General features: G+C 38.4%; 1 protein-coding gene across 1 annotated transcript in view; it reads left to right on the top strand.

Moving 5' to 3' along the window:
- The window catches only part of lrp1b (LDL receptor related protein 1B), a 1,292,371-nt gene extending 1,281,471 nt beyond the window's left edge, over nt 1-10,900 (top strand). The window contains exons 85-89 of the mRNA XM_033023505.1: nt 787-900; nt 1,208-1,284; nt 3,690-3,780; nt 4,723-4,864; nt 9,060-10,900. Of these exons, the coding sequence (XP_032879396.1) occupies nt 787-900; nt 1,208-1,284; nt 3,690-3,780; nt 4,723-4,864; nt 9,060-9,200 (565 nt within the window). The 3' untranslated portion in view covers nt 9,201-10,900. The remainder of the gene's footprint in view (nt 1-786; nt 901-1,207; nt 1,285-3,689; nt 3,781-4,722; nt 4,865-9,059) is intronic.
- Nucleotides 10,901-12,354: the final 1,454 nt, after the last annotated feature.

Below are 12,354 nucleotides of genomic sequence, written 5' to 3'. Positions count from 1 at the left end.
CTAGACAAGGTTAATGCACAGGATATTTTTCCCTGGGTAAGTGATAGTGAATGAATAACTAAAGGACATATGTTAAAGATAAGATGGAAAATATTTAAAAGGAACCTGAAATGCAACTTTTTGATATATAGGGTGCTGTCTGTGTCGAATTTGTACCTACTCCCTGTGCCCGCATGATAACAGAACTTTTTTTTTTCCTGCACATCTCGTATGTGTATGTGACAAATAAACTTGACTTTGACTTTGACAATGGCAGCACTCCAGGCCACTTTACAATCCCTACTTTTTAATGTGAAAGCCTTGGCTGTATCTATGTGGTAACTAACAGCTTCCACTAACATATTTAAGCAGCTACATATTCTAGAAGGCAGCGCATAATCCTGATCAGGTTATTAAACCCTTTGCTATGTCTTGTTTTCTCAGACTTGAGACTCTGAGGCTAGTGGCAACAACTTGCAGAAAAATATAATGGTTCATACAAATATTTGGAACATTTAAATAAACTTAATCTAATATACACTAACCATATCCTCGTGTAATAATAACATGAAATGTGATTGATGTAATCTCTAAAGTGATTTTCCTCTGAGCATAATTAATGTCTTGCTGCTGTATAAGGGGTCATCAATTAATTAGGTTATTGGACAGACCAAAGCTGCTGCTTGTAACATCTTCATCTTTGTTCTTAAAATAAACTGATGCAGATGTAACACAAAAATGTCAATAGACCTACATTATTAGTAAAAGTCAGTATTTTAATACCACTTATATTCTGTAACTCTGCAGATGCACAGTGGGGTTTAAAAGTGATCGATGTGACCAGAAAATTAACCTTTGTGATTACTACTGCCAAAATGGAGGGGTTTGCACTTTAACTGCACATAATGAGCCTCAGTGCAAGTAGGTCTTGACCTTATGCCAAAAATTGTTCTTTGCTGTAAAATGTTGAATTCCAGCAGAAGCTTTGTGCTTTTATATCATGTTTGAATAGCATTGTAAACTATTTGCTTTTATGCATGGCAAGCTGATGCAGATGTAATCATCTTCTCAAAGCAAAACTTTTTTTTTTTTTTTCAGTTTGCCTTTGGTTCCTTAATGCATGCTGCTAAGTGCTGTTTACTCGTGCTAATGTCTGTTTGTACTCTCATTTGGAGATTGTCATTACCAATAGTATATTAATGTTGTATTATTAATTGGTTTATTTCAGGTGTTCAGATGAATGGTCTGGTACACAATGTGAAAGACCAGCTCCCAAGAGCAGTAAAACTGAGAATACCAGAGGGAGTGAGTATTTTAAATGCATGCATTGATGTTGTTGAAGGTTGTTTTACTATGATACATTGGTTTCTATATCAACTTGAGGGCACCTTTCGGGATAAATAGGTTTTTGCCTTTCACGAAGATTTTAAAACGTTGAAGCAACTTACAATTGACAAATGTTTCTCCTACATGTGACAGAGTTAGATCAATAGGTTTACAATTTGGCAATTCTGGCTGGTAGCCTTGAGCTCAATCTGATTGTTTGTTTCTACTTTCAGTGACAAGGCAATAAATTAATGTAGAATTGTGATCTGCACTAATTGATTTGTAATTCTCTGATCAATTCCTATTGATTGTTACAACTTGACATGAACAGGTGCTCAGAAGAATGCAATTGCCATTGTAAGTCAGTTGGCCTCAAGGCATTTAGCTGTTAGAAGGGATTTAGAAGTTCTCTATTGAAACAGTGTGGAAATATCACATATCAGACTTTTTTTACATATGTTTTGAGAGACTGCAAAGACCCGGCCTCAATGTTGAACTATAAGCTTGCACTTGAATTGTTTTTAAACTCCCATTTGAAGCTCTTCAAAAAAGGACATTTCATTTGTTTATAAATATTTGTCTAGAATGATCCTAATCTAACAACGATACAGTCTTAGGTCTGATGAGAAATTATATTTCTTTAATTTTGGCAGATGCCATCAGGTTAAAAAAAAATGCAATAATGAATACTGGTTCATATACTTGTTCACTCTACCTACATATTATACTGGTATAATACATATTATACTGGTATAATATGCCTGTTAAATCCCCATTTTTTTTCCATATGACAAATTAGAAGATTTGATTCAAATGATTGGCTGAACCACATTAATTGTGTGGTAATAGAAATTCATATTATCCTAATCCTATTATATTTTTCACTTTGCATTAACTGAGAACTGACATTAAACAATGATTTAATTTTTTCGAATATTCAATTAGAAAATGCCTATAGTGTAAGTATTTATAGGGCAACAAAATAAGTCTTGGTAATGGTTAAGGAGGCTGCCGTGCTTGATCTGAATGAAAAGGCATCAAGGTCACGAATGTTATGGTCAGTCCATCAATAGTGTCCGTTTTTGTGTCCTACTTCCAATTTGTATGGTTACCACAAAGTTCTTTGATTTCAACTTTATCATGTAGATTATTCCAAGCATGCTTGGAGTGAAGAAATGTTGCATAATATCGGTTTTAAATTTCTTTGTCGTCTCCTTGGGTCTGGTCCATGGTGTATTTAATTTCAGCTTATATCAGTTATTTTAAGTATTACATCCCATAACACAGTTGCTTCATTGCCTTTTTTTCTCTGCTATGTGTATAGTTTAAGCCTCTCCAGTTTTGGCACTAAATCCTTAGAACAACAAATGTATTCTCTTTGTTTCTGGACGAACAGTATATTAAATCAATATATAGTGTACACAATCATGAGAGGAATAGATCGGGTAGACGCACATAGTCTCTTGCCGAAAGGAGGGGAATAAAAAAAAACCCAATTTAAGGTGGGGTGGGGAGGGGGAATTTCATAGCAACCCGAGGGATAACTTGTTCACACAAAAGGCGGTGGGTGTATGGAACGAGCTGACAGAGTGGGTAGTTGAGGCGGGTACTATCGCAACCTTTATGAAACATTTAGACAGGTACATGGATAGGACAGGTTAAGAGGGATATGGGCCAAATGCAGTCAGGTGGGACTAGTGTAAATGGGGCAAGTTGGGTGAAAGGGCCTGTTTCCACGTCCTTTCACTCTATAAACTCTATATATTGCTTAAACACAATGACGTCATTAAGTTCTGTGCTCGCATGTCTTACTTATCTGTTACACATGCATATACCAGCATTCTATTTGAATGGCATCCCATTTGTTCTGAAGTTGACCATTCAATCTATAATTCAGTAATTCAGAACTTTTAATTTGCAAGAAAAACAAAAACTTTGTAATTTTCTTTTCCGAATGTACTGAGGCTATTCCACAATTTTCATAGGCTGCAACTTTTGAGTTACAATTTATGTTGGTTGTAAGTGGAAATGGGCTCATACATTTGGTTGATCATTTAATGTGCGTCTGACATTTGAAAAAAACTCAAACATGCCAGCAAGAAACATAACCTAATGTGTCCAATCCATCTTTCACCTATATTAAATCTCATCTAAACTTATTGCTCTGAATAAAACTGATTTTTTGTGTGCCCAAACAAAAATAACCTTTTTCTATTCGTATCATATTTTGTACAATAATGTCCACAGTGCCAATGATTTAAATCCAATGGTCAGCCTAACATGTATTTACTCAGTTTGGCCAAGAACATGTTATTGAGCATTTACCTTGCATCTGATGAAAACGATCTAGCAAATTGTGTTATATATTTCTTTTTCTTTGACAGGAAACATCACTTTTATTATTCCAGTTGTTATCTTGGCCCTTTTGATTCTTGCAATCATTGTTGGAATAATCATTTGCAAAAGAAAACAACGGTCAGTGATTTTAACACTAATCTAGCTATAAAATAATAATGAGTAATAAAAGGTTTCACTGCTTGCCTAAAGCACCTGAAGTAAAACTTAATTTTGACTGTTTTGGTCTACCTCCAGTATGATAGAAAATGTTTCTAGTACATCATATTGTGGCATTAAATTGATAATATCAACAAAACGATCAAAATCTAGGTTCAGGAAATGGAAAACTGAAGCAAACTGTAATCAACTGAGGTTGGTGCCGCGATATGCTTTTGTGACAGAAGAAATATTGTTAACTTGTATCTAATCCAGTCTGTTATGGGCCAGTCCCACTTCGGCAGACATTTAACATTACCGGTCGGTTATCCTTGGTTCTGAAAACTACTGCTTACTTTTTTTACCCCAATGAGCCAATGAAATTCACCGGTCACCGCCGGCTACAACCTACAAGAAAATTAGAGAACCTTCGAATTAGGCAACCCATTAGGACCTCCTGGCGACTCACCTACAGCACAAGAATTCTCGTTACTCTCCATGGCGGCTTCATTCTAGTCGCCGCTTATTTTTCAACATGTTGAAAAATTTGCGGTGACCATAATGAGGCCACGACTAGTTCCCAAAATGTGGGAACTCCTCACAACCATGAAGGCGACTCCCCGGCCACCACCTACGAACATGTGGTGACCATGTGGCGCAGTCGCCTAAAAAGCCGCCTAAGTGGGGGCAGGCCCATTAGTGATTGCTTTACCTTGATTTCCCAAAGATGAAAGCAGACCATTCATCAGTATGGTCTGTATAACATTTGTTGTCAATGAATACTCTAACCTCAGTATAATGTCATAACGGACAGATATCAGCTTCTTATTTCTATACTTGCTCCCATAAACGTTCAATTGATGAATTTCTACTGGGACTTAAAAGTATTTTCACTCAGCTTTCTATTTTGAAATCTCTTTTTAGTGTGAAAACAGTCCGAAGGCATCCACTGTCAAATGGAGGCGTGGAAATTGGAAATCCAACATACAACATGTATGAAGTTGACCGTAGTCATGAAAATGCTGAAGGCTTGTTGGATCCAGATTTTATGTTAGATCCAGAAAAGGTGTGTATTTTTGTGCATTAGGAAAGTATTTTTATTGAAAAAAAAGTCAATTATTTTACTGTAACGTAGAAACATAGAAACATAGAAAATAGGTGCAGGGGGAGGACATTTGGCCCTTTGAGCCTGCACCGCCATTCAATGTAATCATGGCTGATCATCCACAATCAGTAACCCGTGCCTGCCTTCTCGCCATACCACTTAATTCCGCTAGCCCCTAGAGCTCTATCTAGCTCTCTTTTAAATTCATCCAGTAAATTGGCCTCTACTCCCTTCTGTGGCAGAGAATTCCACAAATTCACAAAGCTCTGGGTTAAAAAGTTTTTTCTCATCTCAATTTTAAATGGCATCCTCTTTATTCTTAAACTGTGGCCCCTAGTTCTGTACTCCCCCATCATTGGGAACATATTTCCTGCATCTAGCTTGTCCTGTCCTTTTATAATTTTCTATAAGATCCCCTCTCATCCTAAATTCCAGTGAATACAAGCCCAGTCTTTTCAATCTTTCCGCATATGACAGTCCTGCCATCCCAGGAATTTACCTCGTGAACCTAAGCTGCACTCAATCAATAGCAAGGATGTCCACCCTCAAATTAGGAGACCAAAACTGCACACAATACTCCAGATGTGGTCTCACCAGGGCCCTGTACAACTGCAGAAGGATCTTTTTACTCCTACAGTATACTTAAATCCTCTTGTTATGAAGGGCAACATTCCATTAGCTTTCTTCACTGCCTGCTGAGCCTGCATGTTTACTTTCAGTGACTGGTGTACAAGGACACCCAAGTCTCGTTGCACTTCCCTTTTTCTTAATCTGACACCATTGAGATAATAATTTGCCTCCTTGTCCTTGCTGCCAAAGTAGGTAACCTCACATTTATCTACATTATACTGCATCTGCCCACTCACTCAACCTGCCCAATTCACCCTGCAACCTCCTAGCATCCTCTTCGCAGTTCACACTTATTTATATATTATTTAATTTATTAAAAAAAAAATTTAAATCTTGTTGTATTGCTAATATATTAATATAACCAAAAGTCATCACTAATTCAGATGAACTATTTCCCTATAAATTAATTGTCACAAAGTATTGTTTGAAATGAATTATTCAAATAAAATAGAGATCATGTGCCACAGATATAAAACACCCAAAGTGATCTGATTAATTTCATTTTCAAGCAGCAATGCCTGAGATCATTGTCTAGCATTCAGATATGGGTCACCTTCCACACACTTTCTTATCCCGGTCTTTTTCATAGGATTTTAGTGATGCAGTACGCAAGATCTATTTACAAGGATACTGACCTGGGATGGAATGTATATGCCAATTTAGAGGAAGTAATTGGAAAAATGAAATGATTTCTTGGCTTGCTTATGAATGTCAAGAGTAAAGTCAAGAGTTTTTAATTGACATACAGTATGTACCAACAACAGAACGAGAATTTATTTGAGAATAATGGGAAGTCTACTGACGCATTAGGAAAAATCATTTGATTCCTTGGGAGTAAAATGTTCTATTCCAGCAACATAGACAATGAACAAAAGATGCAGGAGTAGGCCATTCGGCCCTTCGAGCCAACACCACCATTCAATGTGATCATGGTTGATCATCTACAATCAGCACCCCGTTCCTGCCTTCTCCCCATATCCCCTGACTCCGCCATCTTTAAGAGCCCTATTTAGCTCTCTCTTGAAAGTATCCAGCGAACCGGCCTCCACTGCCCTCTGAGGCAGAGAATTCCACAGACTCACAACTGAAAAAGTGTTCCTCATCTCCGTTCTAAATGGCTTACCCCTTATTCTTAAACTGATGCCCCCTGGTTCTAGACTCCACCAACATCGGGAAAATGTTTCCTGCCTCTAGTGTCGAAACCCTTAATAATTTTATATGTTCCAATAAGATCCCCTCTTATTATTCAAAATTCCAGAGTGTATATGCCCAGTAACTCCATTCTCTCAGCATACGACAGTCCCGCCATCCCGGGAATTAACCTTGTGAACCTATGCTACACTCCCACAATAGCAAGAATGCCCTTCAAATTAGGGGACCAAAACTGCACACAATACTGCAGGTGTGGTCTCAGTAGGGACCCCCAGATCCCTTTTCCCAACTTGACTCCATTTAGATAATAATCCACCTACCTGTTTTTGCTACCAAAGTGGATAATCCCACATTTATCCACATTAAAATGCATCCGCACACTCACCCAACCTGTCCAAGTCACCCTGCATTCTCATAGCATCCTCCTCACAGTTCACACTGCCACCCAGCTTTGTGTCATCTGCAAATTTGCTAATGTTACTTGTAATCCCTTCATCTAAATCATGAATATATATTGTAAATAACTGCGGTCCCTGCACCGAGCCTAGGGGTACCCCACTAGTCACTGCCTGCCATTCTGAATGGGACCGGTTAATCCCTACACTTTGTTTACTGTCCCCTCTATTCATGTCAGCACTCTATCCCAAATACCATGTGCCCTAATTTTGCCCACTAATCTATGTGGGACCTTATCAAATGCTTTCTGAAAGTCCAGGTACACTACATCCACTGGCTCTCCCTTGTCCATTTTCCTATTTACATCCTCAAAAAATTGCAAAAGATTCATCAAGCATGATTTCCCCTTCGTAAATCTGTGCTGTCTCGGGCCGATCCTGTTACAGCTATCCCAATGAGCCGCTATTTCATCTTTTATGATTGACTCCAGCATCTTCCCCACCACCAATGTCAGGCTAACTGCTCTGTGATTCCCTGTTTTCTCTCCCGCCCTTTTTAAAAAGTGGGATAACATTAGCTAAACTCCAATCCACAGGAACTGGTCCTGGATCTATAGGACATTGCAAAATGCGTCCACGATTTCTAGAGCCACTTCTTTAATTATCCTGGGATGCAGACCATCAGGCCCTGGGGATTTTATCAGTCTTCAGTCCCATCAGTTTACCCATCACCATTTCCTGCCTAATGTGGATTTCCTTCAGTTCCTCCGTCACCCCAGATCCTCTGGCCACTAGTACATCAGGAAGATTGTTTGTGTCTTCCTTAGTGAAGTCGGATCCAAAGTACCTGTTCAACTCATCTGCCATTTCCTTGGTCCCCATAATAAATTCGCCCTTTTCAGTCTTCAAGGGTCCAACTTTGGTCTTAATTTTTCCTCTTCACAACATAAATCAGGATCACAGTAGATCGATAGCTTCACTTAGAGCTCACTAATTTAGCAATGAATTTGTAACGCTGGCCTGCCACCATGTCAAAGAGCTACCCCAAATTCTGTTAGTCCATTATGCCCAGGAACAATGCTGAATACTTTCTAATCAGAAAGGTCACTGTTACATGTAGACATTTGGACATTAATACACTTTTTTTTCACTTATGGAGAAATATAACATCAATCGATATATGAATAGACTAATCATGAGCATATCATCACTTGTATCCACCTATCACTTAGCAGGCTTTGCCCAACCCCCATCTCTCTTTTATAGCTTACTTCTCCCGTCAGTCTGAAGAAGAATCCCAACCCGCAACATTGCCTGTCCATTTTCTCCCCACATGCTGCCTGATTTGCTGAGTTCCTCCAGCATTTTGTGCTTTGCTCAAGGTTCTAACATTTGCAGTTTCCTGTGTGTTCCTATAAGATATAATGCTTGCAACAAATCCAATTGTCATCATTTTCTCGGCATCCGCTTACAACAAAAGGTCAGCAATTCTGCTTAGTAAATATTCCACGAGAAGGTATGTTGCCGATTTGAGCTCAGAATAATTTGGATTCTCTTAATTGAGGATGATTTAAACTTATCTTTGTTGTTAAACCTTATATTAATTTTGCACTGTGCATTTTATCAGGTGAAGATAGTTTCAGCCGTAGAAATCGCAGTTTGTGCATTTAATGAGGTTGAATTTGACTGAGGATAGAGATACTAAAATCCTATGAAAGATTTATGAAAATGTAGACATATAAGCATAATATTAAATTGGTTCTAAAACCATCATGTCATAGTGCTCATGTTGTCGTTGCAGCAGGCATCAAAATTTCAGTTTTAATAACAAACACAATATATTTTTGTACCAGCAACAAATGCTAATTTAACATTATCTTGCGAGTTTTGCACATGCAGAATTTCATTTGCAGTGGTCTAAGGCTCTGGTGATATTTAAAATTCAATGACTGACCTTTTGTCCTTTCTTTATTTGACAGCCAACAAATTACTCAAATCCTGTTTATGCAAAACTCTACTTGGACGCATCAAACTGCCGAAATTCCTTAGTCAGCACAGAGGAAAAGAAAGAGCTGCTTCCAAAGAAATTAGAAGATGGCCTGAGAGAGACAGTTGCTTAGATTACCCTTTGGTCTTGTATCTTTTTTAACCACTGTATAAATGTATAAAGAAAGGATTAATTTTTCTATGTAATGACAGTGTTCTGATTATATTTTTTTGCATCAGCACTACCTGTGTTTTTGCGCTGAGGATTCTTGACTGACCTTCTGTCCACATTTCTGTTTAATGGACTGGGAAAGCCACCTGCACTAAACCACGTAAAACAAAGCTGCTGATTGCACCTCCCATTGTATTCGTTCCTGTACTTGGAAGAAACACACAAGCCATTTTAATTTTTTGGTTTTATACCAGTTCTGTGTTTTTCATTGGTAGAAGTAAGACACATTTGACCATCTCTGCTGCAGGATTTTCAGATGAATAGATCCATTGAGTTCTTTTTAATAATTATAAATAGGCACCTTTTAAGTCACTGTTGGTTTTCACATGCTCCTTGGGATAAATCTCCTCATTTTAAGCAGTGTTAGAAATTATTTCTTCAAAAGTGTACAGGGATGACGGGCAAATTGAAGGCTAAATCAAACTCGTCCAAATTCCAAGATCTGAATGAACTGCTGGCTTCGTTCTTATTTAGCTTTTCATTGTCTTTATGTCAATATAATAGTCTCTAAAGTCTATGTTTGGTGAGTTGCAATTTTCTTTTCTTTTCTTTTGTGTGAGCAAGAAGGAGATTTTGATATATTTCTACCACAACTGGCTTGGTTTGAGATATTTACATTTTGCATATTCATATCAAGCATCTAGTTATCTTGCCTGGTCGAGCTTTTAGTATGTGAAATATGTTGTATATTGGGCAAAAAGGCATAATGGTACAAAATTGCTGCAGGTACTCATCAGGTGGTCCCACTGTTACTTAAATTTGTTGCTGCCCATAGAATGTTGACAGTAAATTGTTTTGGAAATGTGAATTGGAAAGAGTGTGAAGCTGCTTGCAGGCACTAGGATCTGAGTGAAGAAGGCAAGTGGTTGTATCTCCTTTACAAATATTAATGTATTGTAAAATTAATAGCAAAAGGGCTGAGGATGGCATTTGCCTTATTATATATCCTAGCTTGCGAGCAGTTAATGCAGCATTGAGCGTTTCAGTGCAGTAACTCAGCCTCTGAAATTCACTGCATTGAAGTCAGCAGAGAGCAATTAACACGTCACACTGTTGAAACTGTATTTACAATTGAAATTACGAGATTTAGTTTTCGCTGCTCAGTTTCAGTGGTACCCCTACAGGACCATCAAACAATTGCAAAGCCAAGCTGAGAAATAGTCATTTCAGAAAACTATCTTGAGTGTGGCATATGCCCAGGGATAACTTTTGTACGTGTTGCTAATTATCATCCCTTGCCTGAGTTTGCTATGATATTTGCACATAAGTATCAGTTTTACTAACAGTAATAGTTTTAAGCTCATGCATTTTACAGCACCACATTTTTATTTTGTTCTATCATGCATATTACTATTCATCAATGGCAATTGAAATATTCTATGAACAGACTGAGAAAGCTTCAGCTATGCACTAACTTTATGTAGATTTCTTTACTCTTTAAAAAAAATAAAAATAGGGCATCCAGCAGGACTTGGGATGATGAAATTATTCAAATTAATGAATATGTGTGTGATTTGTCTGCCCAACTAATGTTGGAAAGTAAAATGTTGATACAGTGCATTCAGAAAGTATTCAGACCCTTTCACCTTTTCCACATTTTGTTACACCCTTATTCTAAAATTGATTAAATTCATTTTCTTTATCATCAATCTACCCACAATAAAAGAACAAAAACAGGTGTTTAGAAATTTTTGCAAAGTAATTAAAAATAATTAACTGAAATATCATATTTACATAAGTATTCAGACCCTTTACTCAGTACTTTGTTGAGGCACCTTTGGCAGCAATTACAGCCTTAAGTGTTGGGTATGACGCAACAAGTTTGGCACACCTGTATTTGGGTAATTTCTCCCATTCTTCTCTGCAGATCCTCTCAAGCTCTGTCAGGTTGAATGGGGTGTCAGGTTGAATGGGGAGCATCGATGCACAGCTATTTTCAGGTCCCTCTAGAGATGTTCGTTCGAGTTCAAGTCTGGGCTTTGGCTGGGCCACTCAAGGACATTCACACACTTGTCACAAAGCCACTCCGGCATTGCCTTGGCTGTGTGCTTAAGGTCATTGGCCTGTGGAAGGTGAACCTCCGCCCCAGTCTGAGGTCCAGAATGCTCTGAAGTAGTTTTTCATCAAGCATCTCTCTGTACTTTGCTCTGTTCATCTTTCTCTTGATCCTGACTAGTCTCCCAGTTCCTGCCGCTGAAAAACATCCCCACAGCATGTTGCTGCCACCACCATGCTTCACCGTAGGTATGGTATTGGCTAGGTGATGAGCAGTGCCTGGTTTCCTCCTGACGTGACATTTGGCATTCAGGCCAAAGAGTTCAATCTTGGTTTCATCAGACCAGAGCACCAGAGAAACAAACCTTTTGGCAAATTCCAAGCAGGCTGTCATGTGCCTTTTACTGAGGAGTGGCTTCCATCTGGCCACTCTACCATAGAGGTCTGATTGGTGGAGTGCCACAGATATAGTTATCCTTCTGGAAGGTTCTCCCATCTCTACAGAGGAACTCTGGAGCACTGTCAGAGTGACCATCAGTTTCTTGGTCACCTCCCTGACCAAGGCCCTTCTCCCCCAATTGCTCAGTTTGGCCAGCTCTATGAAGAATCCTGGTGGTTTCAAAGTTCTTCCATTTAAGAATGACGGAACCCACTGTGCTCTTTGGGACCTGCAATGCTGCAGAAATTGTTTTATACCCTTCCCCAGATCTGTGTCTCGACACAATCCTGCCTCTGGACAATTCCTTTGTCTTCATGGCCTGATTTCTGCTGTGACATGCACTGCTGACTGGGACCTTATATAGACAGGTGTGGCCTTTCAAAATCATGTCCAATCAATTTAATTGACCACTGGTGGACTCCAATCAAGATGTAGCAACATCTGAAGGATAATCAATGGAAACAGGATGAACCTAAGCTCAATTTTGAGTGTCATAGCAAAGGGTCGGAATACTTATGAAAATGTGATCTTTCAGTTATTTCTTTTTAATTACTTTGCAAAAATTTCTGAACACCTGTTTTCGCTTCTTCTTTGTGTGTAAATTGATGATAAAAAAAAAAGA

The sequence above is a fragment of the Amblyraja radiata genome, chromosome 7 (genome assembly GCF_010909765.2).
Source record: "Amblyraja radiata isolate CabotCenter1 chromosome 7, sAmbRad1.1.pri, whole genome shotgun sequence".
Taxonomy (NCBI): domain Eukaryota; kingdom Metazoa; phylum Chordata; class Chondrichthyes; order Rajiformes; family Rajidae; genus Amblyraja; species Amblyraja radiata.
Note: the sequence above shows the minus strand (reverse complement) of the source record. Positions and strands in the feature narration are given on the sequence as shown.